This window comes from Ascidia mentula, chromosome 4 (genome assembly GCF_947561715.1).
Source record: "Ascidia mentula chromosome 4, kaAscMent1.1, whole genome shotgun sequence".
NCBI classification, from domain to species: domain Eukaryota; kingdom Metazoa; phylum Chordata; class Ascidiacea; order Phlebobranchia; family Ascidiidae; genus Ascidia; species Ascidia mentula.
The window spans coordinates 14,762,850-14,787,724 of NC_138569.1; the positions used below are offsets into that span (position 1 = coordinate 14,762,850).

Consider the following 24,875-nt stretch of genomic DNA (forward strand, 5'->3'; position numbering starts at 1 on the left):
TGACGTAACAGTTGGGTTATACCAAATTTGTGAAGTCACATATACACCTCACAATTATATTGGTAACGTGTTGTTAATGCCGAAATAGTGTTTTTGCTGCAATGGAGCGACTTGCATGCCGCTTGGAATGTAGAATATTGGTACGGTCACCAGCCAACAATTGTCCTCAAACACTCTAAACAAGTTTGGAACCCTGGTCTAGCTTTGATGTACAAATAGCTATGATTTTTACGGCAGACAAAAAACGCGTGTTTGCAAACTCATTTGACATCAAAGCTTACGGGAATGATCAATACCTACGATACACTATGCATACGCTGCGATACGGAAGAACCGGACAAACAGACACATAAAATAGCAACTATTCTTGACAGCTAATTCTGTTCCACTTTCAAAAGTTGAATCCTAAAAATATGTGGGCACCATGCAGTTTATATCATGTGAAACAAATCAATTAAAAGACATAAAACATAAACCGGAATCATGAAGATTGACTGACCACGATCCCACGAGTACCACGTCGGACTTCACACTCAGTAAGTGTAGTTTTGTTTCTGTCAAAACTATTGCAAAATGCACTTTATTTATACTATTACGATCAAACTGACATTAAAAGCAGTTTTAAAATAGTGAATTTTAAAGGTCTTGGACCCCATCTTATTTAAATCGAAAATTGTTACGATTCCAAACACAAATACAGGCATCGTTTTATCCTGAGTACGGTTCAGCAACAACTAAAAAAAGTCTCGCAGTATCTACGTACAATACAATACTTCACTGGCTTGCCATAAAGTGTGCAGTACGATCCAAGAGAAGGAAAACCATAAGGCACGCGGAGAAAATATTGGCAGGTTTTGTTACGTCACTGAGTGTGATGGTAGTGCTTGGCGGGAAAGATTTTTATACATAGTGGGGACGTGGATACGTATTTTTCTCTTACAGCAATAATTATCCACAGAAACTTAAACAAACAGAATGCGTGATTCTGTAAAGAGATTTTATGGATAATAAGCGAGCCTCGTCGTGTTTCGTCAGCTATGAAATGTATAATGTTGGTAGGTGCTAGAGGTTTATCGTTTTTAATTCATTGCACTTTGATATGTGACCGATTGAACCGTTATGTACTTGATCACACAGAAACTAAATGATTTTGACAGCGATCAATCGCCCAAGAGAATGCTGACTCGACATTTAACTCCTATCACGAGATAGAACAATGCGTGTGGTGCATACAATATATGGGTTTTGGCGCGTTGCTATTTCGTAGAGATTACGCGATCGACGTGTTGACCACCCCTGCTATAGCTGAATTCCAGTTTGCTTTTGCGTGTTTCTAATAATAAACTACTATCGACTCCGTGAACAGAATAGTTTATTGCGAATAGAAGCATCAAACGGGAATTACAAAGAAAACCGATTCGACTGAAAAAGTTTAGTCGTACTGAGCGAGTGTTGGCGGGCAAATATGATTACACATTTGTAACGAAGTGTCAGGAAAGGTTTGAATTACTAAACTGTTCGTTCTTTCGGTAAAAAAAACAACAAAATACACCGTTTGTTTGAAAGATTGTATTTTTCTGTTATTTTTTTTTACTTTTCGCCTGTACGATCGACCAGATTTCTTGAGAGAATAATGGACGTTTTGTATCAGCCGTTTCTGTTGGAAATATGCAAAAAGTAGGAAAATGCAAAAGGCGCATATGCGGTTCGGTATTGGTGTGAGCAACGTTTAGGCCAACTAGACGTGCCCAAAGGCGTCTTTCTTTCGAAGATTTACTTGGAAATTCGTGTCTGTCTGCGGTAGGTGTTTGGTAAATAAAATGGTATAGTGAATTTTTGATAAAACATCGTTATCTGCCATTTTTTCCGTTTCTTCGGTTTTATTTTGTCCAAATGATAAATAAACACCCAAAAAATATATCCGGGTCTACAAATGCAAGCGTTTTGTCCCGTTAGCAGCGATTAAACAAAGGCTAAACAAATATTTAAAAATTGTTCTTGGGGTGTGACATCAGCACATCACCTTCAAATGGGTTCAAACGACAGACGTTATTTTACCTTCTAATCCCTTTTAAAAGGGTTCTATTTCATGGATTATAACGACCATCGCATTATGTTTCCAATGTTGTTATATCATGCACAATCAAGCTATTTGATTTGTGTTCATGGCAATGTTTTTCAGAACCAAGTAAACCTATTTTGGTTTCTTAACAAATACAAAAGCACCAATACAAAACAGTATACAAAAAATTGACTTCCCACAATTTAGTAAATCACTTCAATAAATCACAAAAAATTATTAAAATGTAATATTGCATTAAAGCTAAAGTGACAGTTTGCACTTGTAACTATGACAAATTAAAAGTAGTTTCCAAGCTACAATTTGTTTTTTAATGCAAACCTTACAAAAACAGAATTTAACAAATCAATTGTTGATAAATTATAATACAGAATTAACATAAAATGTTTGGGGAATAAACTTTTTTGCATTAACTCATTCTACCTTACAGTTTCCAATATAACTTTAATGCTTTTTTCAATGTCTACAAACCCACCCTCTAAAATATAATCTGCTTTCTCCAAATCCTCTTTGCTATTTAAACCGGTTGTGACAGCCACACATGGGACACCATTTGCATGGGCACAGGCAATATCCTTTGGGCTATCACCAATGACGACCATATCATTTGGTGAAACAGTTTTGCCAATGACTTTTTCATATCGCAGTTGTGCAATTTTAACAAGGTTGTTGCGATTACCATGGTCCGATCCAAAAGCACCAAACAAAAGATTTTCAGTGCCATCAATTATAAAGTGCTTGGTCACAACTTCAGCACTTTGCAATTTAAGTATTGCTGTGTCGTGAATGTTTCCTAGACAAAACACAAATCTTCAATAACTCCCTTAAAACAAGTAACATAACATAAAATACTAACCTGTTAACAATGCAAGACAAACATCTTCACGTTTTGATAAAGTTTCAAAAAGTTTATTGACATTAGGTAATTGTTTCCAAGCATACCTGATATAATTTTTGACATATGAAGATTTGCTTGAACACAGATCAGGTGCAGTTTAATTAATACTTGTTTAAAACTGGTTTGTTGAACAAACTTTTTATTATCTTTCGGTCAATTTTATATTACACAATATCTGAATCACAGAATGATTTGGAGAAAAAAATTTAGAAATATGTACTTATACACACTGTATGCAGTAATTTGATAACCATGTTTTTGGTTCCACTATTTACTATATTTCCAAAAGCGATTTCAAATCATTGTTAAATTTATGCAGATACATAACATGCTCACCTTTTCTCCTCAATGCCTGTTTTTACAATATTTGGCAATAGTTTTAAAGCCTCTTGTATTTTCCCATCATATTCAATGCAGTTTTCAAAGGTTATTCCATTAGCTTTTAAGACTTCATTAGAAATGCTAGGGTCAGTTCCCCCTTCATAGAACAAAGATTATGTAAAGTTTTTATTGCATGGGAAACAGAATGCCAGATTAATCTGTAATGGTAAGCACAACTCTTACCAGAAAATGTGACATTGTTTCTTTCAATTGGTTGCCCAAAGGACGAAGATAGGGCGTCTATTAGCGAACTGCCTCCATACACCCCCTTATGAGCTGAATAAGTAAGAGTGCCGTCAATATCAAACAAAAGCAGTCGCGGAATTTTGCTTCCCATGGTGTGGATGGAATGGAATGAGCTAGCCTGGCTACAATGTTTGTTTGGTATTTGGGAAAGTCCCTTGTGCTCTGAAACGAAAGAAAAAGGTTGGCCTGTAAAATATTTAAAAAATCACCTGATTTTATGACCACACACTGTCGCAGCAACTTTATCACTGCCTGTTCAGACGAAACTAGAAAGTTGGTGACATTGTATTTTGTTTCTGCGCAAAAACATGTTTCTCCAGCGCATTAGTTTGTTTAATTCTTAAATAGTTGCGGGTTTTTTCGTGCGGTTTAAAAACTGTGTGCCCAGCTATAAATTTCCCTGTTACATTCAGTAGCGCTTGGGAACAGATGGTTGATGTATTATAGCAAACTCTTAAGGTCTGTTGTTGCAACCACCTCTACAATTTTGTAAAAGCATGGACACCGAATATAAGGTGAGTAAAAACTTTGCGAGTTAGATGCAAACTTATCAAGGCATACCGTTGTGTTTACAATGTAATTAGTATTTAAAACATCTGATTGCTTTTGGATTGTTTTTCCTCACAGCTATTTGAGTTTGATCCTGATGACCTTGAGTTCGACAAGCGACATTTTGAGGCTGGATGTGGAAGGTGTAGTCAAGTTTGGTTTGGATATCACAAAGTCCTGAAAAGAAGTGTTGCGGTAAAACTGTACAAAGTAACCGGGGGTTCGAACGAAAAGCAGTTGCTGGAAAATATGTGAGTAGATTTTGCATACAACTTACGAAGTTATATCTGTTGACAAATATACATTTTCCCCTTTACTGTTAAGATTACGAAGGGAAATGAAATTATTGTGGGAGGCTGACCGCGAAAATATTGTGCACGTTCTTGGTTGGTTAAAACTGGATTTTGCGTATGGTATTGTTATGGAATATTGCCAACGTGGGAACCTCAAAATACTTCTTTTGGATAGTAGAATTCAGTTGAAGGTTGCTTTACGCATTCGGTTATTGCTCAACATTTCCAAGGCAATGGCAAGTTTGCATAGTTTACCGGATTTTACTCAAAGAGATTTAAAGCCAGAAAACATTCTCGTGACAAATACATTGAACTTTAAATTGCGTGTTTTATCAAGCACCCAGCTGACTGGAATAAGTGGATCACCAGCTGCAACAAGCAAGGAAGCCCCACAGGATACAGCTTTATACTACGTAGCACCTGAAAGGCTCAATGACCCCACTATGAAACCAAATAGAGCTCTCGACATTTATGCGTTTGCTATAATAATGCACATGGTTCTTACTCGTGAAATGCCCTATCCTGCTGGATGCCAACAAGTCCTATTTGACGCCATTAAACAGGGCTCGAGACCGAACTGCCAAACGTTGGAAAAATGGAAAGAAACTCTTGATGAAAATAACCGTTCCATCATAAATGAGCTCGAACAGTTGATGAAGGATTGTTGGGCACAAGATCCATCAGCACGCCCCTCCATGATTGAAGTTGTCTGCATTTTGCAGAAAATTCTGGATAAGCAGCGGACCTCAGTTGTAATGCAGCAAGCAGTTGACGCTGTAAGGCAAATGGAGGAGACCTACTCATATCCAACCGATCTTGACCAGACCGTTTCGATGCGACATATTTGGAAAATTAAAAGTTCTGATAAAGGTAAGCATGTTCCAAATCAGTTTTATCGTGATCATGTTAAAGCCATTTTTGAAATAGAACAGAATGCAAAAGCACATGCAGTTGAACATAAATGCTAGATTTCGTTGTTTTGACATCAATATAATGAGCAAGTATTTTGCGTGTAGATTTAAAAGAGAACAGCACTAAATATGAAGACTTTAATAATGATGTGAGTGAAATAACCCCTGAAAAGTCAGCACAGCAACACGAGACAGTACAACAGCAAGGTGCAGGTAAAACATTAAAGCTGCTTCATATCTCTCAAAAAGGAATACTAATGGGGTTTTGCTGTAATGTTGATCAGTTTTAAATCTCTTGCTTTTGTCGATTCATTTCCCAAAATGTATACATATTCAGATCTAACACAGGCCCAATAATTCTTTATAAAAACATCTCAATACATGTCTTCAAAAAACATCCCCGCCAAACAGGTGTAGCAACTTTATAACTATACGACACAACTGAAAAATGTACAGAACAGTAAATAAACCATTTGATAAGCAATGTGGAGCCAATAATATGAATTGTGTATCGGATAACGGTGATTGTATAGTCACCACAAAGTGGAAGTCTTTGCTTGGCCGTTTGGTCAGCAAAGTCGTCTGATAGTCACACCAGCTGCACTGATGAGACCTTTTAGGTCGAAACAGTGGCCATCTGTCTGCAGCTTATACACAGTAAATAAACCTTCTACAACGCGAGTGATAAATTTACACAAGCAGTCAAGATGTCTGTTTACAGATCATGGTCAAGCAATGAGTCCCAACAAGCACAAGCATCTCCAAATCCTCAACGTTGCAGCACTTACTCTCGAAAGCGAAAATTCGGAACAAAAAGGTAACAAATGCCATGATAAGAAAGTGGTGTATCACGCATCGTGAGGGAAAACTGTTCTGAAAATACTGGCTGTGCTGTGGTTTCTTTGGAACCCTCAAAACAAAGTTCTTGGGTCAAATATGACAAAGGTTTCGCACAAAATAGCAACAAACTTAAACCAACTAAAATAGGTTTGGAAATTGTCTTGTGTTGATTCTAACATTGAATTGTGGTAAAACCCGTACCGGAAAGAACTAAAATAGGAAAGTCAAAAAGTGTTATATATAAGTATGGAATGGGGTTTTGCGTTACCACAACAGAAAGTGATTATTAGGACTGGACTAGATTATTGCACTATCTTTCAAGATACCGGTTTGCAGAATATATATATTTCGCCACAGCAGGTAATTGTGGCACTAATCCCGGTAACCACGAACTCAATAAACTCTATTGGAAAATGTGAATTGCTGCATGTCATGCTGGCCTCACAACACAGTAGATTAGACAAGAAGGCACCGACATTTTGCTTTTTAACGACCAGGGGCTCCCGACCGCACGCACTACAAAATATTTACATAGGCTAGAAACGGGTATACCTCAAACAGATAATTCTGTTTGAATAAGTGAATTTTATTACCATGAGAAACCTTTGCCGTGGTAAGAAGAAACGTTATCTTTCCACCTTGTACCATACAATTTAGAGACGGTCGTTAGGTAGTTTAACTGGCCTGGCTCTGTTTGACCACCAGTACATAACCAATAACTCGCGGAAAGGGAACAGGTACTATATAGATAGATATATATCGTTTACACAAACCGTTTTCCGTATGGCAGTGTGATTTTGGTCGGTAAAAAATACTCAACGATGTTTGCGTTTAGATACGCAGACTTATTGTTTTGTCTCGTGTAAATCTTTCAATTCGCCTAAAAGCACATAACTTAAATTGTGCACTGTGCCATCGTAGTTTTTATCAAGAAAGATGCGGATAATCTTCTACATTACAATAAACACATAAATTACGCAAGCGCGTGTTTACCACTAGTCGTAATTAACCAAATTTTAAATGATGTATATTTACGCCTGTTTTTTCGTCGAAGGTAGCACTAGACAAGGCGGTTGGTTGTGTAATCAACCTATTGAATCTGCAAACATTCTTTCAGGTGACGAAATCGATTCAAATGCGCTGATTCAAAGCTACGTAGAGTTTCTTAAAAAGCGCAATTTTTCTGCCGCCAACGGCGCCAAAATCCTTCTGCTGGAAATATTTCAACGTTTGAATAAAAGGCCAGAAGAGATAGAAGAGGCGGGGAACTATGCGAGAAAGGAGGGAAAGTATCTGGAATCACTTTTGTATTGCGAGCTTGCATTAGATTTCTATGTCAGCCAATCAAATAGCAAACTGGGAGCAACAAATATCAGAAATTGTTTGTGGCAGTTCAAAGAATCTAGCAAGGGATTGCTGCAAGTTTCTCTGTGGAGACGATTCTCAGGTTTGACTCAAAGAAATGAAGCCATTGTTCGTGATTACGTCATTCCACTCATGGAAAAAACACGGCTGAAAATAAGCAGTTTCACATGCATAGACAAAGAAACAGCTTGCTTGTGCGAGATCAGATGTTTGGGTGACATCCAATACACTTACGGTTTAATCGGAGACTATTCAACTAGTGAAGAAATTTTGAAACGTGGACTTGCTATGCTGAGGAAACAGTTTGGTGCCAATGTCACTAAATACGAAATATTTGCACTACTGTCGTACAACCTTGCTTTTATTTGCAAAGATACCAATAGATTTAATGAAAGTATGCAATTCTTTCAACAAGCAGTGGAAGGTTACATATCTGCTGAAGACATAACGGAAGAGAAAAGGAGGGCTGATATTGAGGACAGTAAAAACAATTTGCAGATTGTTAAAACAAAGTTGTCTCAGCCGTAGAGGATACCAATGGTCGAAATGATTAAGCCAACAAACATACATATACGGTTTTTATTCTCAGAGAAATCATGATTTGTATACATATGGCTAATTTCGATACATACTGCAATACACATTAATACGTTGAAGAAAATATAGTTAAATATATAATTTCCACGTTGTATGTTTTCGCGTTCGTTGATTATTTTTTCATGTACCCACAACTGATATTCCTTATGCATGGTTTCCTAAATTGCAACAAGATAATACCGCAATGTTTTTGGCCACCGCCTCGAGAACTTATCGTGTTATTGCTTCAGAGCTTGTCCGTTCTCTGCAATTTCAGTGTATGTGTGTTTGCCTCATTTTTTCCAGCCATCACAACTCGGGTGAAATAAATTATGAAATTGCATATAACCATAATCTGTAATTACTGCAGTAAATTGACATGCATTTACTTCAAATAAATTTACGCCACATGTCTGTATATAATCTACACCGCATGTGTGTTTTTCTCCGGTTACCTGTGTTTCATGTTTCTTTGGTGTTACTCGTTGAAAAATGTTGTTTGAAGTGAAACGATATTTAATGTTTTCGCTTAAACAACCGTTTCCTTTTTAATAACTGAGCGTGTTGTTTTACATCATGAGGTTTTAAAATTCTTGCGACACAGAGTTAGATTAACAAAAAACACAACGTTTGGAAAAAGTTTATTCGATTAATAAATCAATTGACGCTACCGTTATACAAAACCGAAGATATTGTAACTGCAGAAGACAGAAGTTGCGTGTCGCTCGTTCGCAAGGACTTATTCCGTGCAGAGCGCTGAAACGACCGTGTTAAGTATTCGTAATCTTTTCCTGCACTTTTGATTGTTGTTTTAGCGAGATGTAAGTTGCTGCTGGTCGGTTTGCACTGCTTCCACAGTAACGGAGACACAACGTTTGTGCTGAGAGCCGTAGGTCTGTTTATTGTGGAATACGATCCCGACGGAGATTTTAAAAACGGAGTCGTCGATTTTTCGTTGGTTGCACACCTCGAATTGCTCCGCGAGCAGGGCCGTGGTGTTCTGCAAAACAAAGTTTCAAAAACCGCTTTATTACTGATTAATCTCATATATCTCTGCACTGTATTGACTTTGTTGTTGCAAGTCAATTGGTTCAGCTAATTAAATTCAAATGAGCCTCTGTAAATTGGACTTTACCCCGTCAATATGTGATTGCGCGTACGGCAAAAAACAAAAATATTAGGTCCTACGCAGGTAATTTCCAGCTCACTGATTTGTGAATTATCACTGCGGACCCTGGTCAAAACGAAACGTAACAATTAGCCACAAGATTCATATTTTCTATCAATCCCAATACGTGGCAACAAACATACCGTGGTCTACTCGCAGGTTGGCTGTTAGCATTGACCGAGTCCCTACGAAGTTTTCTGGCTCGTTCCCTGCAAGCCGGACACGGTCGTGGATGCGACAACGGGAACGGACTATTACGGTTTTTGTCGTCCTTGCATCTTTCGCTCCATTCGTACACGTACATCGACAAGCCGGGACGTTGCCGGAATTGTCGGTTTCGTGGGTTGTCCGCATTGCCTGTATTTTCACTGTTCCTCCTGGTGGCGTTACTGCGGCGGGAGTTACTTCTGCAGCTGGCGAGCCAATGTTTATGCAAAATCGTCAAGTCGCCGTCTTTGCACGCGCGCTTGAAAACGCTGGAGTCCCCTTGCGTCGTTTCTGTGGCCCAAGCCATTCGCATACTCACGTTTGGATTCGAGTTTCGTCTGCGCGCGTTGGAACGGCTTGCTGGTGGTTCTACAGGAGCATTCGGCGCAGTTTCAGTTGCCTCTGGTGTTGGGTCGTGAGCTGTGGCAGCGGGAGTGGCCTTGCCGGAAACGGATTTTGAACGTACGAAGCCATGCCGGTGATGAGCGTTGTGGTACCTGCGTTGAACCTCCTGCTGCACTGTGAGCGATTGAAGTTTCTCCAGCGCCAACATGCGATCCACTATTGATTCGAGTGCACCTTGGTTTTCCGACGTCCTGCTCTTCCGCTTCTGTCGCTGACTGCAGGGGTAAGCTTGCTGTTGGCGATTTTGCAGCCTCAGTTTAACATTGGTATTGGAACGAGAAACATCGACCACGGATCGCCAGTTTATATCGGGAGGCAGAAATGACAATTCGCGAAGGTTAAAGTCACTAAACTCGCCGGGTAACACCTCTGCGAACGCGTAATCCGGCAAGTCTTCATCTTTACCAACATCACTGCCATCGGGTTCGTAGTCTTCTGTCGCGATTTTTTCGCTTGCTTCGTTCCGGTTTGACATCAATACAAGCTGCGTGGAAAGCCCTCGTTCGCTAGTGGTAGTGGAACGATTTTCGTGTTCGTACATTTTTTTAAACCGTTCCATGTCGTTTTCAGTCTGTTCCAAATCGCTCTCCTCGTCATCTCTGTCTGAATAACACTCGTTCTCCGAAAGATCTGAGACATCCAAGACTTCCGACAAAGAACGACCATTTCCATTTTCATCCTTGTCATACCTCCAAAGATTGCTGCACTCTGGTTGTTGGTCGCAGTCTGCATCAAAAAAGTAATCATCGTCCTCTTCCGTATTAGAATGCGTGTTTGAGTCGTTGGAATTGGAATCATGCATTGGAATATCCTGCGGCGTTGAGTTTTCACTTCCCAAAACCATATCAGGCTGTTCAGCAACTTTCTTGCTGTCATCGCCTTCAGTACTTTCGTTTTCATTAGTTTTGGGTAAACAGTCGTGACGCACATTGTTGTCGGGGCCGTCGGCAACCTCAAAACTTTCCTCGTCATGGCTATTCGAATCCGTCGTTTCAAATTCTTTCCAGGTGGAATTACTGTAAGTTCGAAGTCTCTCTGTCGGTACTGTACTGTCGGGACGAATCTGCATTGGAGGCGATTTTCCCTCTAAACATATTCTCGCCAGGGTATTGTTGGGGTAATTAATTATTCGGTAAGCTTTAGCGCTTGAAAGGTTTGACCACGAGTGTTGCCTAGCAGCAAAGTGCAGCGGGATATTGGGGGCGCTCGCAGTCAGGCTAGTTCCCGAAATGTCATCTGCTCGGCTTGGACCGCGTGAGTTGGCCACGTACGTTTTTAAACGACGACGCCAAACTGAAAGTGGGGTCTGGACTTGCTTCGTTCCAAGTGACAAACTCAATGTGTTTTGAAGCTTCAGATTTTCAAGGCCAGTTTTGCTCTCAGAACACAAATTCGATAAACATTCAGCTTCCGCTGTGTTGGTATCAGAACTCTGTAAATATTTTTGTTCACCACGATGACTCGGTTGGGGTGGTGCTGCTGGTGCAGTAGGTGCAGTTGGTGCAGTTGGTGCAACTGGTGCTGCTTGTGCATGGCGCTGACTAGCCTTGTACTCTCGAACACCATTCCTTGATTTTAATTCATAGCTTGTTGATCTAGTTGTATGAGATTTGTAATTTTCGTTCAGGGACGAGGAGCGCTTTCGCGGAGAAACGGTCGACTGGAACGGGGGTGCAATTGGCTGTGAGCCGATCCGATTAACCGTATTTCTTCTGAAACACAACGAAAAATGGTCAGTTTACAGTCTGCACAACTACTGGGGATGAGTGTGGGATTTGCGAACTTGAAACTCTTTGAAGTTCAAGCTTGTTATCCAAGCCAATGTCGACGGCTGGCGAAAGTCAATTGCGGACAATTGTCTACACTAACACGATACGCCAACACTCGGTATATTTCACTTAGCCGCGGCAGCTGTCGCACTAGAAGGTATTATGCGAATACTTGAACTTTCAAGGAGCCAATTTTATTTACAATGACGTTGGCCCACGGCACTTGGAGGCGGTCGCACAAGTGCTTATTCCACTTCTGAAGCGAAGCGAGTGCTGTGTTTGACCGAAAAGGTGCACTGGCGCGAAGGTTACGGAAATAGTAAAGGACCGACGTTTGCCATGACGACGACCTTGTACCGCAGTATATAGATACTTTGCTCCTAAAACCGGCGTTTTGTAAGTTTCAAGTGTAAAAGTCACGATTTATTTTGAACTCCTTAATACAAGCCCAAAGATACAAGAACTTTCTTGAGCGAAACAAACTACATCAGAAACATTGTTTGTCAAAAAATATTTATATCGGAAATTCCATGTTTGTTCTTTAAACAGTTATTTCGCTCAAATGATTTGAATGTGATTTTAGTAATTTTGTTTTTTAAGTGCTTATATAGCTTTTGACATTGATTTACAATCGCTTCGTAACAACAATTTAAACGATAAAACCCGATCATTATATTGCTAAAAAATCATTGCCAAAACATCTGGTATTCACATTTAATTGCGGGGGTTATATCCATAATAATCTCTACGCTGTTCTGTATTCCGAAACATTTTGGAATTTAGTAAGTGACTATTTTGTTTTGTATATAATTGTCTGGTATTCTTTCATTGTACCACTATCAATGGAGAAACCATATGATATGTCACGGCGGTACACAGAGTATGACAAACATGTAAACATTTCACCTTTGTGAATGCCTTTGTGTAGAGGCAACTGGATGCCAACTTTGACGGTAAATTGTTGACAGCAGATATTGGGGTGGACCAACCGCAGTCGATGGGCTCCCGTCTTTCATGTCTGAGTATCAAAACACATCTGTTCACCGCAAACGAACAACAAAAACTTTGTTTGTAGATCTCAGGAGCACTTGCCATTCAATTCCCTACAGGACTGTAACACTAAGTACTAGATAGCATTAAGCTGGGCTGCACATATAGGCCTACAACAAATTTATAATTGTTTATTGTTTATGCGAGCCATGCAATTTGCGTACAACTGCTTACTTTACACTGCACTATAACTAAAAAATTGTCGGCTTAGATGTAGTTAGACTTGAACTTTCAAGTTGTGCGAGTTCTTTTTCACTTCATTTAAGTGCCATTGTTGTCCGTTTTGACAATGGTCGTAAGGGCGCCTGCCTGTCGATGATTTTTCGACCCTCACTTCAAAATACCTCTTGCCAGGCAACATGCGATTTGTCGCTTATCCCTGACTGCGTGGCAAAACTGCGCAGAATTAATGACCCGTAAGCCGGGTGGCCCCTTATTGTTTCAGAGGACCTCATTCGAGAATTATTGATCTGATTGCGCGACCGCGAGCATATCGAATTACCACAGTACGTATAATGATACATATTTGTCGTAGCCACCGATTCAACAGTGTCGCCTTCCATATGCTGACTGGAGTGATGTTATCACAGTCGAAGGCGACTGGGAGGTTCGCCTGTCAGAGTGGACAATGCCGAGTACACGCCAAAGGCGTAGCCGGACTGACCCTCGATGGGCATTACACACTCGGCCGTCATTAAATAAGTGACTGTTGGCGCGGGCAAACGAACTCGAGTGGATACTTAATCAGTAACAGACCAACGCCGATGTTCCATTTCCATGGGAAAGGAGCACAACAATTTTTAACAACTGCCACTTGAATTGTCCGCAGTCCTCAACTGTAAAGTTATGTATATGCTGGCAGCCCCAATCATCTTCACCGATTTGTTGCACTTGAAACTCAAAAGAACGCCACTTTTGCCTACGTACATCTTCCCTCACTAAAAAAGGCAAGCTCATTAAATACACTGCCTCGGCATATCGCACAATCGAATGCAAAACAATGGCGGATCCATTGTGTCTGTGGTTGCTATTTATTACGTATCCTCGCCTGTAAGCCTGAATCCTCGACACAACGCGCTCGGGGCCAGGCGACTGAGAGGGGATTAATGATTGCTGTGAATAAATGGAGTTTGTCGTAGTTACGCACCCGACAAACTGACGAAGTGTCCTTGTGCTCGGTGTTAACAGTTGCTACAAACGCCGGCAATACAGTCGCTGTTCTCGATTGCTACACAAACAAGACGCCGAAGAAACGACCTCACTGGCGAATAACTTGGTTTAATCACATCCCATATACTTACTTAAAAATACCGAACAGACTAATAAAATCCCATCAAAGTGCAATAAATCAGTTAATTGTCTAGTAATGAAATCCGGAAACATGGACGCGCATGAAAAAGTGCATCGTCGCCTCTTGACATCAGACTACAAAACGTTCAGTTTACCTGTCAGACTGTTTGCAGATGTAAAATATATCATTTGCCGCAAAGGTCACAGGCTAAGTCCACAAGGAAGTCGTAATGATAAAGTACAGTCGAAATAGGTAGCATTGTTTAAGGTAGGTAGCGGTTTTAGCAAAACCATTTTGGAGTACTGAAGCTTTAAAATTGATTTTCAAGCGTTTTGCAGTAACAATTTTACTCCGTATCCTTTTCGTAAAATCGGATTACATTGCAAACATAATAGCAGCCGAAAAACGTGGTTTCGCAATGTTTTGAACTGAATTGCATTGGCATCCATAACAAACTCCATACACTAGTTTATATTTCAAAACACTTTGTACTTGAATCAATTGTGGATTTTACCTTGCAACGGCAGATTCGCTTGTAATGCAATTGTATTTTAAAGTACATGCAGTAAAACCAAATAAACTCCACATACCAAACACAAATTCACGCTGGGAGTGTATAAGGGTATACAAACATCTAAAAGAGGTGGAGAGATAATTTGCAACATGCCCTAGTAGAAAAAAGCATGCAATCATACTGCGACAAACATTGTCCAATTAAGACTACCGGCAGCTCACGGCGCATAGAAAAAAGCATGGAGCACTAATTCCATGACCGCTGGGACTTTTTGAAAACCTCTAAAATTTAATTGGGCAGAAGAACGGGCGAACACCAAACAATATGCAAAACACAGCAGCATGCGATACACTCGCATCTCGGTGCGATTACAGGAACAATTTATAAAAGCTATAAAGCAAGGAACACAAAATCACAACAGGTAAGCGACGAAATACAGGGCTCGAATTTTGCGTCACAAAATCAGTGACTTGAGTGTCCAAGGTCAACCGTATGGCTATATTTTTTAAGATTACTGTATTTTACTGCAAAATAAACGCGTCTTGAATGCAAGAGGCTGCAACTGTACTCGCGATTTTCACTTTACACGTTGTTACGAATAGATACATTGCTCTTTGAAAGACACAGCAAACAATTTTTTTTAGAAGATAAGCACTCAAAAGCCATACTGTGATGTTATCTAAAGGATATGACAAACATGTCCGAAGGCACAAAAAAACGCACCAAAGAAGGAACAGAAAAACATCCAAACATACTATATTTTGGCGGCTTTAGCCGTAGTAGCAAATCAGAAACAGGATTTTTTGAATATTTTACAGAGGTTATGAATAAGTAAACATGTACAGAATATCGATTATAAAACTGCCTGACGATGAATTAAACTGCTAGCATGCGTTTTATGTCTGAGTAACTACAGTTTTCAGTGTGTTATAAAATAGTTACCAAGTGCAACGTCTAAAATTACCATTATGGGCCATGTACATCTTTTAGGACAAAGAACAGATCACCTACAAAATACAAATGTGACGTGAGCCTACGTAAGTGGAACAGGATCATAGTTGCTACAGTGCAGTTACACACTAATGAAATCCCGTGAAATTCTGACGAGCGCTGTGCGGATTGAATGAAAGACGTTTTTTGTTGATTGATCAACTTAGGAGTACATCGTGGTGATGAGCCACTGAAATAGTGAAAAGATGTTATGAACCAAAGCGAAACGTTTGTAGCAATAAAATGCACGGATTTTTACTTTGGTAAACGATACAGAATTGTGTTTGTAAAAGTTAAGAACCGCGCGAGTATTTATTGCAAAATTTTCACTATAGTTGTTTGATGACATTAGAATTTATTCGATACTAAATTCTTTCAGAAGGAAAGGCAGTAAATTTCATAAAATCACATTAATTTACTTCTGTTTATGTGCAAAACCAAACTTCAAGAAAAAATGGCTTGATCAGCTACATGTAACCAATTATCGACTCAATGGCGTCATCTGGCGAACAATTAAGTGCAATATTGTGTTTCTAACGAGTGAAAATGTTTGACTGGGGACGTATCTTCTGTTCTGTAGGCAGAGGCACTCAGAAAATGGTAAAGAAACATTGTGTTTAACATGAGGTTAAAGATGAAAACCATAGCAGAAATGCATCTTTATTTTTCTGAAAAATACACAGCAGGGAGACCAGACAAGCAGACATGCCGACTTTGCTACCTATGGTTATACCGACGCATTTATACCATACGTGATTTTAAAGGTTTTTTGAACCTTATTTTAGGTGTGAAATTGTTATAGCAACGTTGGCAGCAATAATCCGAAAAAAAACTTACGTCTTCGAGAGAAATAGTAGCGCTCTTGCTGGAGCTCTTGTACTTCTGGAAGGCGTCTGTAAAAGCGAAACAAGTGGGTTAGAGAGGAGTGGACACAGTCACCTTTTCACCCCAATAGGATTAACTGCTTTGTAGTGACCGATGAGAGCTCGAAAACACCTTTAAGCTGTTTGCGAAGCGCGTATCAAACCGGTTTAGATCAGGTTGTAGTAACTCCCGGTGTAGTTCTGGTGCCATGCTTTTGTGACGCATACTGATCCTGCAAAACTTTAACCACTGTGGTATATTTGTCTGTGTCGTTTGGGAGAACGAACCGTGCCACGTTCGCGGGACAAGGACGTAAACGTTGGGAGAAATGAAAAAATGCTTTCATCGCACAATAACATGGGGTGCACCCTCCACAGCCCACGCGGTCATGGCGTGATTCGCTGTATAAGTTGTTAACAAGCTGTGACATGAAACCATATCATTTGCCCGATAAATTATTTATTGAAGCCTTGGCAATGTTTCGTTACATGTACAAGTGGAACGACAACTACATGTGCCGTAGGGCTATAGTACACAACTGGTTACTACGTCTGTTGACTAAAAATATTGTGTTTTACCCTTACTGCTAATTTTAGACTTTTGTCAACATCTTCAGGTTTTCTATTCATGTATACTGCGCCATAAGCGCCCGTTTTTGCAAAAGATGATACAGTCGTATTTTGGAAACGCGTAAAAGATGTTTTTTTTTGTCAATATTGCTTGTGCATAAAATGACTACAACTGTAGTCGTCAGCATTTTAGATCCTAAACCACAAAAATAAACATTTATACATTTAATTGTTCTCGTGGTATTTAGAAATTGAGTTACACATACAAAGTTGAATAACTTCGAATAAACCATCACCGCGTATCAAGCTTTGTTCACAGACGGGGTTAAAGCAAATTTACTTACTGAACATTCCTTCCACCCTCACAGAAAGTAGAATGAAGTCGTCCAAGTTGATGGTGAGATCTTTGCTGGCGTAGCGCAAACAGAGCATTTGGTAAAGGCGGCTGCTCAAGCGGTAACCTGTAACAACAGATGAACGAATGAGTAATTGTGTTCAAGGCTGACTGCTCAGGTGAAAGGTTGCTTTTATGCTAAACGGGTTTACAGGAAAAAATTGTGACGCCACACGCCCTTTTTGAGGTTCAAATTCCAACTGACATTTTCACCATTTATATAACATCGATCAGCCAAATCAACTGTGTGCGATTAAAACCTAATCAATGACAATGAGGGCCGAGAATATTAAAAAATATCAACGTTTTTTTACAAATTTGACAAAAAGCAACACAAAGACATCCAATCAGCACACAGATGTTGAAACCAAAGAAATGTAAGGTAAGGTTAGACAAATTCCACAACAACAGACCACCAAAGGTGACTGTCGAATGTAACAACCACAACCAGTAGGGAGAGTGTGACCGATGTGCGTTTGCCGACAAGCTCATCCACACAGAGTGCGCCGCGTAAGCGTTTATGGGCAAACACCGGTTTGTCCAATTCGTGTCAAAGCCAAAACCACAATCGCGAATCTAACTAACCGGCATCGCTCAAGGCTTCACGCAATTCGTAGCAATCGAATGTGCCGCTGTTGTCCTTGTCAAATTGCTTGAAAACGTTCTGCAGAGAGGAAGCAGTCGTTATTGTTATTGCTTCTATCGCTTGATACTATTTGAAATGTCAAAACTTACGATCCATTTTCGCACCCGGACCCAGAGCACCTTGAACTCGTTGTAGTCTAATTTGCCTGAGTTTGTAACCTTCAAATCGTGTAACGGCGGGTATAGAAAAGATAATTGAACCACATATTGGACCATTGAAGCGTTATATGCGGTTTTGATACTAAAACACGCCTTGTCAATACATATGTGTATTTTGGTTCTATCTTTTAATCACAAGGCTGTTGGTGCATAATTAGGCAATTTACGCCGCTAAATAAAGAAAACGATTATGCCCAAGGCATTGTGGTTTAACAGAAAAGGATACATCCATAAGAGCGACCATGCTTCTGCAAGCCTCCTGACCGAAACCCTTGAACTTCTTGGTCTTTGCGTCTGTGGACAAACAGCTTAATGTTTAACCACGTTCACGAGATGCAAATATAACACCAGCTTTACTTTTCTCCATAACCGAGTTGATGATATCCTGCAACTCGAAGGCGTCGATCTCGCCATCCTGTTTCCACAATTGAGTTATTTCCAAGAGTTTTAAGCAAAAGAGTCAATCTTGGAAGGCAGTGAACTTACCTCTCCGGTGAGTTGATCGAAGAGTTTCTTGAATCTTCGGTCGTTATCGGTCGATTCGTCCTTCAAAACAGCAAGAAACCATCAGTTATTTAACTGCCACGCACGACTGCGTTTCGAAGGATGATAAATTAAAAACACTCCTTTATTCTACCACAAAACAAACTACTTTGTGACGACTTAATTTGCCCTCTATGAAAGATGTTGTCATAGGAAAAACGTTATTTCAAGATATGTTAATAATTATGCAAACAGGATTATACTACTAACCCCGTTTTGAAACATATTATTGGCTTGGAAGTTAATGCTCTAAAACGCGGTGGATTACTTTACTCTGTGAAATGACACTAGATCTTTATTTACACTCTTACTTTTTCAGATAAATGGTCACACAAATGAAATGTAATTAACGGCCAATGTCAAGAGTCAAAATTAAACTGATATAAGGCCAGTCTATTTATACTCAGCAAACTGATATAAAATATAGAAAAAGCACAAACGCAGATGGCATGCAACAGCAATCATGCAAAGTTATTTAAGGTTGTAATAAAATCAAAATTGTTTTGTTAAGATTCCTTGGTACCTTTACATGTGGTTTTTCCCTTCTTTTCTGCAAGTCATGGAATACAACAAATGTAAAGACATTGAAAGCAAAAGTTAAAACTACACTTGCTATAAAGCTGCACAGGCGATGGGCAAAATTGTTTTTGGTGAAATTACTGTCAAATCACAAAAAAAGGTTGTGCAGAGGGATTAATTACTCTTTTTGTAATATTTTTATGACATTATTGGGCCACTTTTCTTAAGTCTGGCATTCCGTGATATAATCACAAACTATTAACATGTAACTAACAAGAAATTTTAGCAACTACAGTTGAGCAAATAATTAATGTTCCTGGGTTTTTAAATTACAATTTTACCCATACTTCATTTTTTTAATTGCATAAATTGTTGAGCATTTCAAACCCTTTGCTTGCCTTCATAGGAAATTGAACCAAAACTGAAACTAAGCTATGAAGTGTTTTAAAGCACAGATGATCTAAATGATTTACATGCATGAAAGGTTATTAGATGAAGTGATAGTCCATGGTCGAGGTGGTGTGGCCAAGCTGTTTTTGCAGCGAGAGTATGTTATGTATTGCATGTGCATATTTGAGGCATGTGCGTGTATTGTATAAATGAATGTTACTTACATCTTCTGCTGGTTCTGGTGGAACAGTATCACTGCGCTCGGTCTCTTCATCCAATTCACTGAGAATTTGTTCATTAGTTTTTGTGTGCGTGAGTTTAAATACCGTGGTAAATTTCAGCATACAAAAATGACCACAGCTATGACCGAAAGGTTTACTTATTTGTCGGCATATGTTGGATCCTTATGAAGGCTTTGCTTAATGGTCTACTTCATTTACATCTAAATATTATGCTGGCTGTGAGAAATTCCTTACTTTGTCATTGCTCTCTTTTCAGTGTAAATTCGCAAAACAAAGTCTGCTTCTTCATTTGGTTGAAACGTGGAAGGAACAATGACATATTCACCAGCTTCCAGTTTGAAGCGCTGAGAGTTTTCCCTCAGGTTGATGTAGTTTTTTGAGCGTGCGGTGGATTGGTTGTACAGAAAGAAATCTTTCTTAAGTGTGCTCTCACTAGCAGCACTGGCTTTTAACTGTGAAGCAGTTTCACAAAAAAAAACACTTTATTTTCTCTCAACAGCAAAAGGAAAGGTTTGTTGGCGAGAGGAAAGACACTTCAAATGAATTATGTAGAAAGTGTGAGCTTTTAAAAAGTAAGGCATATTGTCAGACTCGTCAACCTCACCTTGTACAAGGCAAAGCCTATGGTGAGAAGGCCTTGTCCTTTTGCTTTTTGTTTCCTTCTGTTTTTCTGCATAAGTGAGATGATAAAACTGCACCCTATTTCATTGTCATCTGGATCGTCATCTTCTTCTTCCAACTTCAGGCGGAACTGAGGGTTTACCCAGAAAGTGTCTTAGGTAAAAATACATCTGTCACATTTCAAATGCACTAATTTTTTAAAATTTAAAATCTTGTTTGCATCATAAAACATTTATAAAAAGTGGAACTTTATATATATTTTTTCTCACAGTCAATTTTTTTCTTCGTGTATTTTTTATGTCGCACCAAAACTATATCAACCATATTTTACCTGGAAAATTTCTGCATCCCCCTGCAGTGCAACCCCTTACCCATCTCCCCTCGTGCAATGATGTCACCCACTGGGAACTGACGTCATCATCTTCAAGTGCATCTGGACCCAAGTTGCATATTTCCAACTTTGTAAAGTTCTTACAAAAGTCATTGTACGACATCCTAAACAAGCAATAGTTGCTCACTGATTTCTTGTGCTACATTAACTTGACAATGAAAACTTCACATTCTCATTTGGTTTGCTGTGAATTTTAGCTATAACACCACACACATTGGCTGGTATTGTAACTATTGTTAAATAATGCAGTCAAAAACAAACAATTTTGGAATTAATGGCAAACTCAATCAATTTGCTGCATTTTAACATACACGAGTGAAATAACACACTTTTTTAAGCATTGAAAAGTGTTTCAGACCAAAACTACTAAAAAAGGTATTGGACTTTTTAAATTGGCATTTTTAATATTATTATTGCACAAGAAACAGCAAAGCTTAAGTTGAAATGTCAGAAAGTCACAATTGCAGAACTATGAATGGGTCATACAATCTTAGCTGCATCCTGTCCACAAATTCCCAGGATGATATTACAGTTTGTTTATAAACTATAAATAGAATTTCAATGTGTAAGTTGTTTAGGTTGGCATTACCAGAATTCACCATCTTCATCAAATTCAACGGCAAGCCTTTGCTTCTCATCTGGAACAGTGTTCCACATCGAGGAACTAAACAAACACACACCTTGAAATGTAAATTCGGTTAAACTACTACACATAGTTTTAATACACTGTGCGCTTTTCTGCTCTCTACAACTGACAGGTAAATTTGGATGTGTTTACATAGTTTCCACAAAATAGTACAAAACAGGTATGGTTTAATAACAGTACAACTGTTCAAGTCACCTGTCACTCCATGGGCCATTCCACTCCACTTGTCCCCATGGGTTTCTCACACGAACCAGTTTCACTCCAGTTTTCAACTAAAATTACAAGCGCAACTAATATTCATAAGTGTCAAGTTTTGGTAGAGAGAAAATGTAAATTGCTTTATTGTGTTGCATAGAGTTATTTTATGAGGTCAGATATCTGCATGTAAACATTTTGACAGCTTAAGATGTCGAATGATTTATCATAAGTAAACTAGCACACTTGACAGAGGTAGCGTGACAACATCAACTTACTGTATCAACCCCGGTGACGCTGTAGGCATGACCCATCAACAATCCATTTGGAAGTTTTGCTTCTCTCTGAGATGCATTTTTTGTCTGCAAAAGAAAAAACGAATGAAGATATTACAATGCATAAATAATAAATATTCAAATACATTGCTTTGAGACACCTGCCCAAACCAACCTTTAATTCAAACAGTATGACACACCATATTTACTTCACCACTCAGTAGTGCTTGCCTAAAAAGATGCATTGGTGTTTTCAAATTTTGGCTTGGGGCCCAAAGTTTAACCTACAACTAAGATAAACAAACACAACACAGAAATTAATGAAATTGATCCCAAGAGCGCATGGAGGTCCTGCCTAATGGAACAGTTGTCCCTCAGCCCTTGGGGAATTTGTGTGTTGCCACATTTAGACTTGAATGGAAGGAAAAATTAAGTGCTTCAACAGCTAATACAGTTTGCTGTGCACATTTCTGCATTGACCAACAGCTTTAAGAACATGAAAACAAACACCCTTGTATTAGCCAAGTTGCCTGAGGCGTTTCAGGTATTTGTGCTGGTTTACCACTACTAGCCCAATTATGTGATTACAACAGATATTGTGCACCATCTTTTGTGCCAAACACACACTTACTTCAACTGCACAGCCCATCAATGCTCCTCTTTTCAAAGATTTTACCATTACACAAAATAGATTTTTCGGTGCTTCATTTAATAATATAGTTTCTGTCACACCACCAGTAAAATCTTCCATAGCTTCAGTTGTGCTTCCACCCTTCAGTGCCTCATAAGATCCATTTAATCTGCAAAACAATTAAATTAACGGATCAATATTGGTGTAAATCTATAGAATAAATGTACAAAACAGAACAGTTTATACTTAGCGTAGGCCTTTTCCAGTAGGGCACTCCAGAACTCATTTTTGTCTGCAGAGTGGAGATAGATTAATCTTCCATTGTATGTTGGCAGAAGATCATCAACCACAACATCCATCCACTCCCCATACTACACATTAAATACATGTTGTTTGTTGATCTACTACTAGTTTATCGATACATGTTAAGTGTGTCAGTTTGAATAAAAGCAAAAAAAGTATAATGCCAAAGTGTACCTGCCAAAATTGAAAGTGAAACACTCCGCTGTATTGTCCCTTTGCAAAACTCTGCTCAGGTGGAATAATACGGTAGAGGAGATCCTTATTAAGAGAGAGGGAGGCAATGGCAGCAAGAAGCCAACAGTCACCTTATTAACCACAAGACCATACGTCAAAAAAAAAATAATTTCAATGTTAGAACATGCAATTACCTAGCTCCCCTTGCATTATGTCAAATCTGCTTGCTCCGCCAACAAAAAGTTGGGGATTATCTGCAATCTCCTGTAATTGAAATGAAACATTGCTCACAATAACCACACACCTCAGTTGAAAAAGTTAAAATAGTACATCATTGGAGTTCTCAAGTAGTGACAATTTGTCCATATTGTATTTCTAAAACTCTTCACATAAATGACTCCAGTTTACTTAAATCAGGTCTATAGTAATTCCAAAGCAGGTAAGTGGTTAAAAGCTTATGGACAAAGTAACAAGACAAGTATATTTTTATGTGCAATGCTATCATGCAACTATATTCTTATTAGAAACAAAAAAACATTGTGTCTTACATGTGGCCGTTTCCACTGAAAGTTCATGCGTGGTCTTTGGCTGAAGAACAAAGCATTGTCATCAGCTGGAAACTCTGGATCTTCAAACAAAATCTTCTTTTGTAAACATTCCTCATGAATCTCTTCAAAAGATTTATTGGTGACATCAATGGGTGCAGACCTGTTCTTGATGGAGCATTCATACCTAAGTATGCGTAAATATTTAGTGGGAAACAAATATAGTAGCTGTTTAAGTATTAAAAGTATTTTTATGAAAAATTTATGATATTTACACATGTAAAAAGAAATTTTAATTTGAAAAATATTGAAATATATATGTACATATATGTGAATCAATGTTACATTCAGCATTTAACTGATGTTAATTTTTGTTGTGTCAGTAATTTCAAACCTTACCTTTTTAATTGATTGGCAGGTTTTTTTTTATCTGTCTTATACCCATTTGTTCTGGTTGGAGCACCACCCCCACCACTACTAAACCTTCCATATCCACCCGTTCTACTATCATTGGTTGAGTACCCAGGAGAAACCGGGATAGTTCTCCGAATAGTTTTCTTGTAATAATGAGGCATTGCCAATATACCAAATTGCCAGTCTTTGCTTCAAATACTTTCCTATACTACTTAAATTTTTTGAATACATCAGGTTAAAGTATTTAGTTTTGAACCAATCAAGATCACAATGAAGTTATAGTTACCAAGCCAAATTATTGGTATGTCATCACCACAAAGGCAACCTGAGCTGAGTGCAATATGTTTAATGCATGTTTGTGTTAAACCATTCCTGTTCTACCAAGTGAACTGTTAAATGACTATTGTTATGGCGTAAACTGTTTACTCTGCTCTGGGTTGCCTGTATTTGCAAGTTTGGTGCTTGAACGTTCTATTTGTATAAACCTTGAAACTAAGGTTCATGAATAAACTCTACGCTATACAATAAAGTTAAGTACCACTTAATGCTTCTATCGATGCAGGATCTTTTTCTAAAATCACTCAAACTATGTTACTACAATACATTCAAGGTTGTCACTGTTCATTTGGACCATTGTGGATTGTGGTAACAAAAAATGATTAGGTACAAAAATCCAATGACAAAACTAATAACTAACTGACAAAATCTTCTTTTTTATGTATTCCACTTAAGACCTTTATCTGTAATATACTCAATAAACTTTTACCCAACCTTCGAATTGGTTGTGATTCCAATACAACCGCTCTCTTATTTATATGAACA

General features: G+C 38.7%; 3 protein-coding genes across 4 annotated transcripts; all 3 read right to left on the bottom strand.

Annotated features, from left to right (window-relative positions):
• Positions 1 to 1,415: 1,415 nt before the first annotated feature.
• LOC145898674 (phosphoglycolate phosphatase 1-like) lies at positions 1,416 to 3,721 on the bottom strand. The gene is made up of 4 exons (XM_082987221.1): positions 3,543 to 3,721; positions 3,315 to 3,456; positions 2,937 to 3,022; positions 1,416 to 2,873 (listed from the first exon to the last, which is right to left on the bottom strand). Exons 1-4 carry the CDS (start codon positions 3,694 to 3,696, stop codon positions 2,500 to 2,502), a joined length of 756 nt encoding a protein of 251 aa, XP_082843347.1. The 5' UTR covers positions 3,697 to 3,721; the 3' UTR covers positions 1,416 to 2,499.
• A 5,075-nt stretch (positions 3,722 to 8,796) lies between these two features.
• LOC145898875 (uncharacterized) lies at positions 8,797 to 12,800 on the bottom strand. Its single transcript, XM_082987519.1, has 3 exons — positions 12,595 to 12,800; positions 9,451 to 11,631; positions 8,797 to 9,139 (listed from the first exon to the last, which is right to left on the bottom strand). Exons 1-3 carry the CDS (start codon positions 12,702 to 12,704, stop codon positions 8,797 to 8,799), a joined length of 2,634 nt encoding a protein of 877 aa, XP_082843645.1. The 5' UTR covers positions 12,705 to 12,800.
• Positions 12,801 to 14,557: 1,757 nt separating this feature from the next.
• LOC145899508 (calpain-9-like) lies at positions 14,558 to 24,797 on the bottom strand. 2 transcript variants are annotated; one of them, XM_082988341.1, is made up of 22 exons: positions 24,039 to 24,797; positions 23,643 to 23,826; positions 23,289 to 23,358; positions 23,095 to 23,225; positions 22,864 to 22,988; positions 22,618 to 22,786; positions 21,990 to 22,073; positions 21,712 to 21,788; positions 21,460 to 21,534; positions 20,811 to 20,974; positions 20,463 to 20,632; positions 20,093 to 20,310; positions 19,841 to 19,898; positions 19,231 to 19,257; positions 18,651 to 18,710; positions 18,522 to 18,579; positions 18,391 to 18,458; positions 18,096 to 18,164; positions 17,946 to 18,024; positions 17,311 to 17,427; positions 16,371 to 16,426; positions 14,558 to 15,723 (listed from the first exon to the last, which is right to left on the bottom strand). In XM_082988341.1, exons 1-22 carry the CDS (start codon positions 24,212 to 24,214, stop codon positions 15,697 to 15,699), a joined length of 2,262 nt encoding a protein of 753 aa, XP_082844467.1. In that variant the 5' UTR covers positions 24,215 to 24,797; the 3' UTR covers positions 14,558 to 15,696. The 2 variants fall into 2 exon arrangements, with proteins under 2 accessions (XP_082844467.1, XP_082844468.1); XM_082988342.1 differs by lacking the exon at positions 19,231 to 19,257 and having other exon boundaries at positions 24,039 to 24,796.
• Between the last annotated feature and the right edge of the window lie 78 nt (positions 24,798 to 24,875).

Excerpts from the sequence above, each read along its gene's own strand:
- LOC145898674 (XM_082987221.1), bottom strand. The coding sequence starts at position 3,696 with ATGGGAAGCAAAATTCCGCGACTGCTTTTGTTTGATATTGACGGCACT. Across the intron at positions 3,457-3,542 it reads AAACAATGTCACATTTTCTG|GGGGAACTGACCCTAGCATT; the intron begins GTAAGAGTTGTG and ends TGTTCTATGAAG. Across the intron at positions 3,023-3,314 it reads ACAGGCATTGAGGAGAAAAG|GTATGCTTGGAAACAATTAC; the intron begins GTGAGCATGTTA and ends AAATTATATCAG.
- LOC145898875 (XM_082987519.1), bottom strand. The coding sequence starts at position 12,704 with ATGAAAGACGGGAGCCCATCGACTGCGGTTGGTCCACCCCAATATCTG. Across the intron at positions 11,632-12,594 it reads ACACAAAGGCATTCACAAAG|AAGAAATACGGTTAATCGGA; the intron begins GTGAAATGTTTA and ends GTTGTGTTTCAG. Across the intron at positions 9,140-9,450 it reads CAACCTGCGAGTAGACCACG|AACACCACGGCCCTGCTCGC; the intron begins GTATGTTTGTTG and ends TTTGTTTTGCAG.
- LOC145899508 (XM_082988341.1), bottom strand. The coding sequence starts at position 24,214 with ATGCCTCATTATTACAAGAAAACTATTCGGAGAACTATCCCGGTTTCT. Across the intron at positions 22,787-22,863 it reads CTGGAAAAGGCCTACGCTAA|ATTAAATGGATCTTATGAGG; the intron begins GTATAAACTGTT and ends ATTGTTTTGCAG. Across the intron at positions 18,165-18,390 it reads GCATGGTCGCTCTTATGGAT|GTTACAAACTCAGGCAAATT; the intron begins GTATCCTTTTCT and ends CACGATTTGAAG.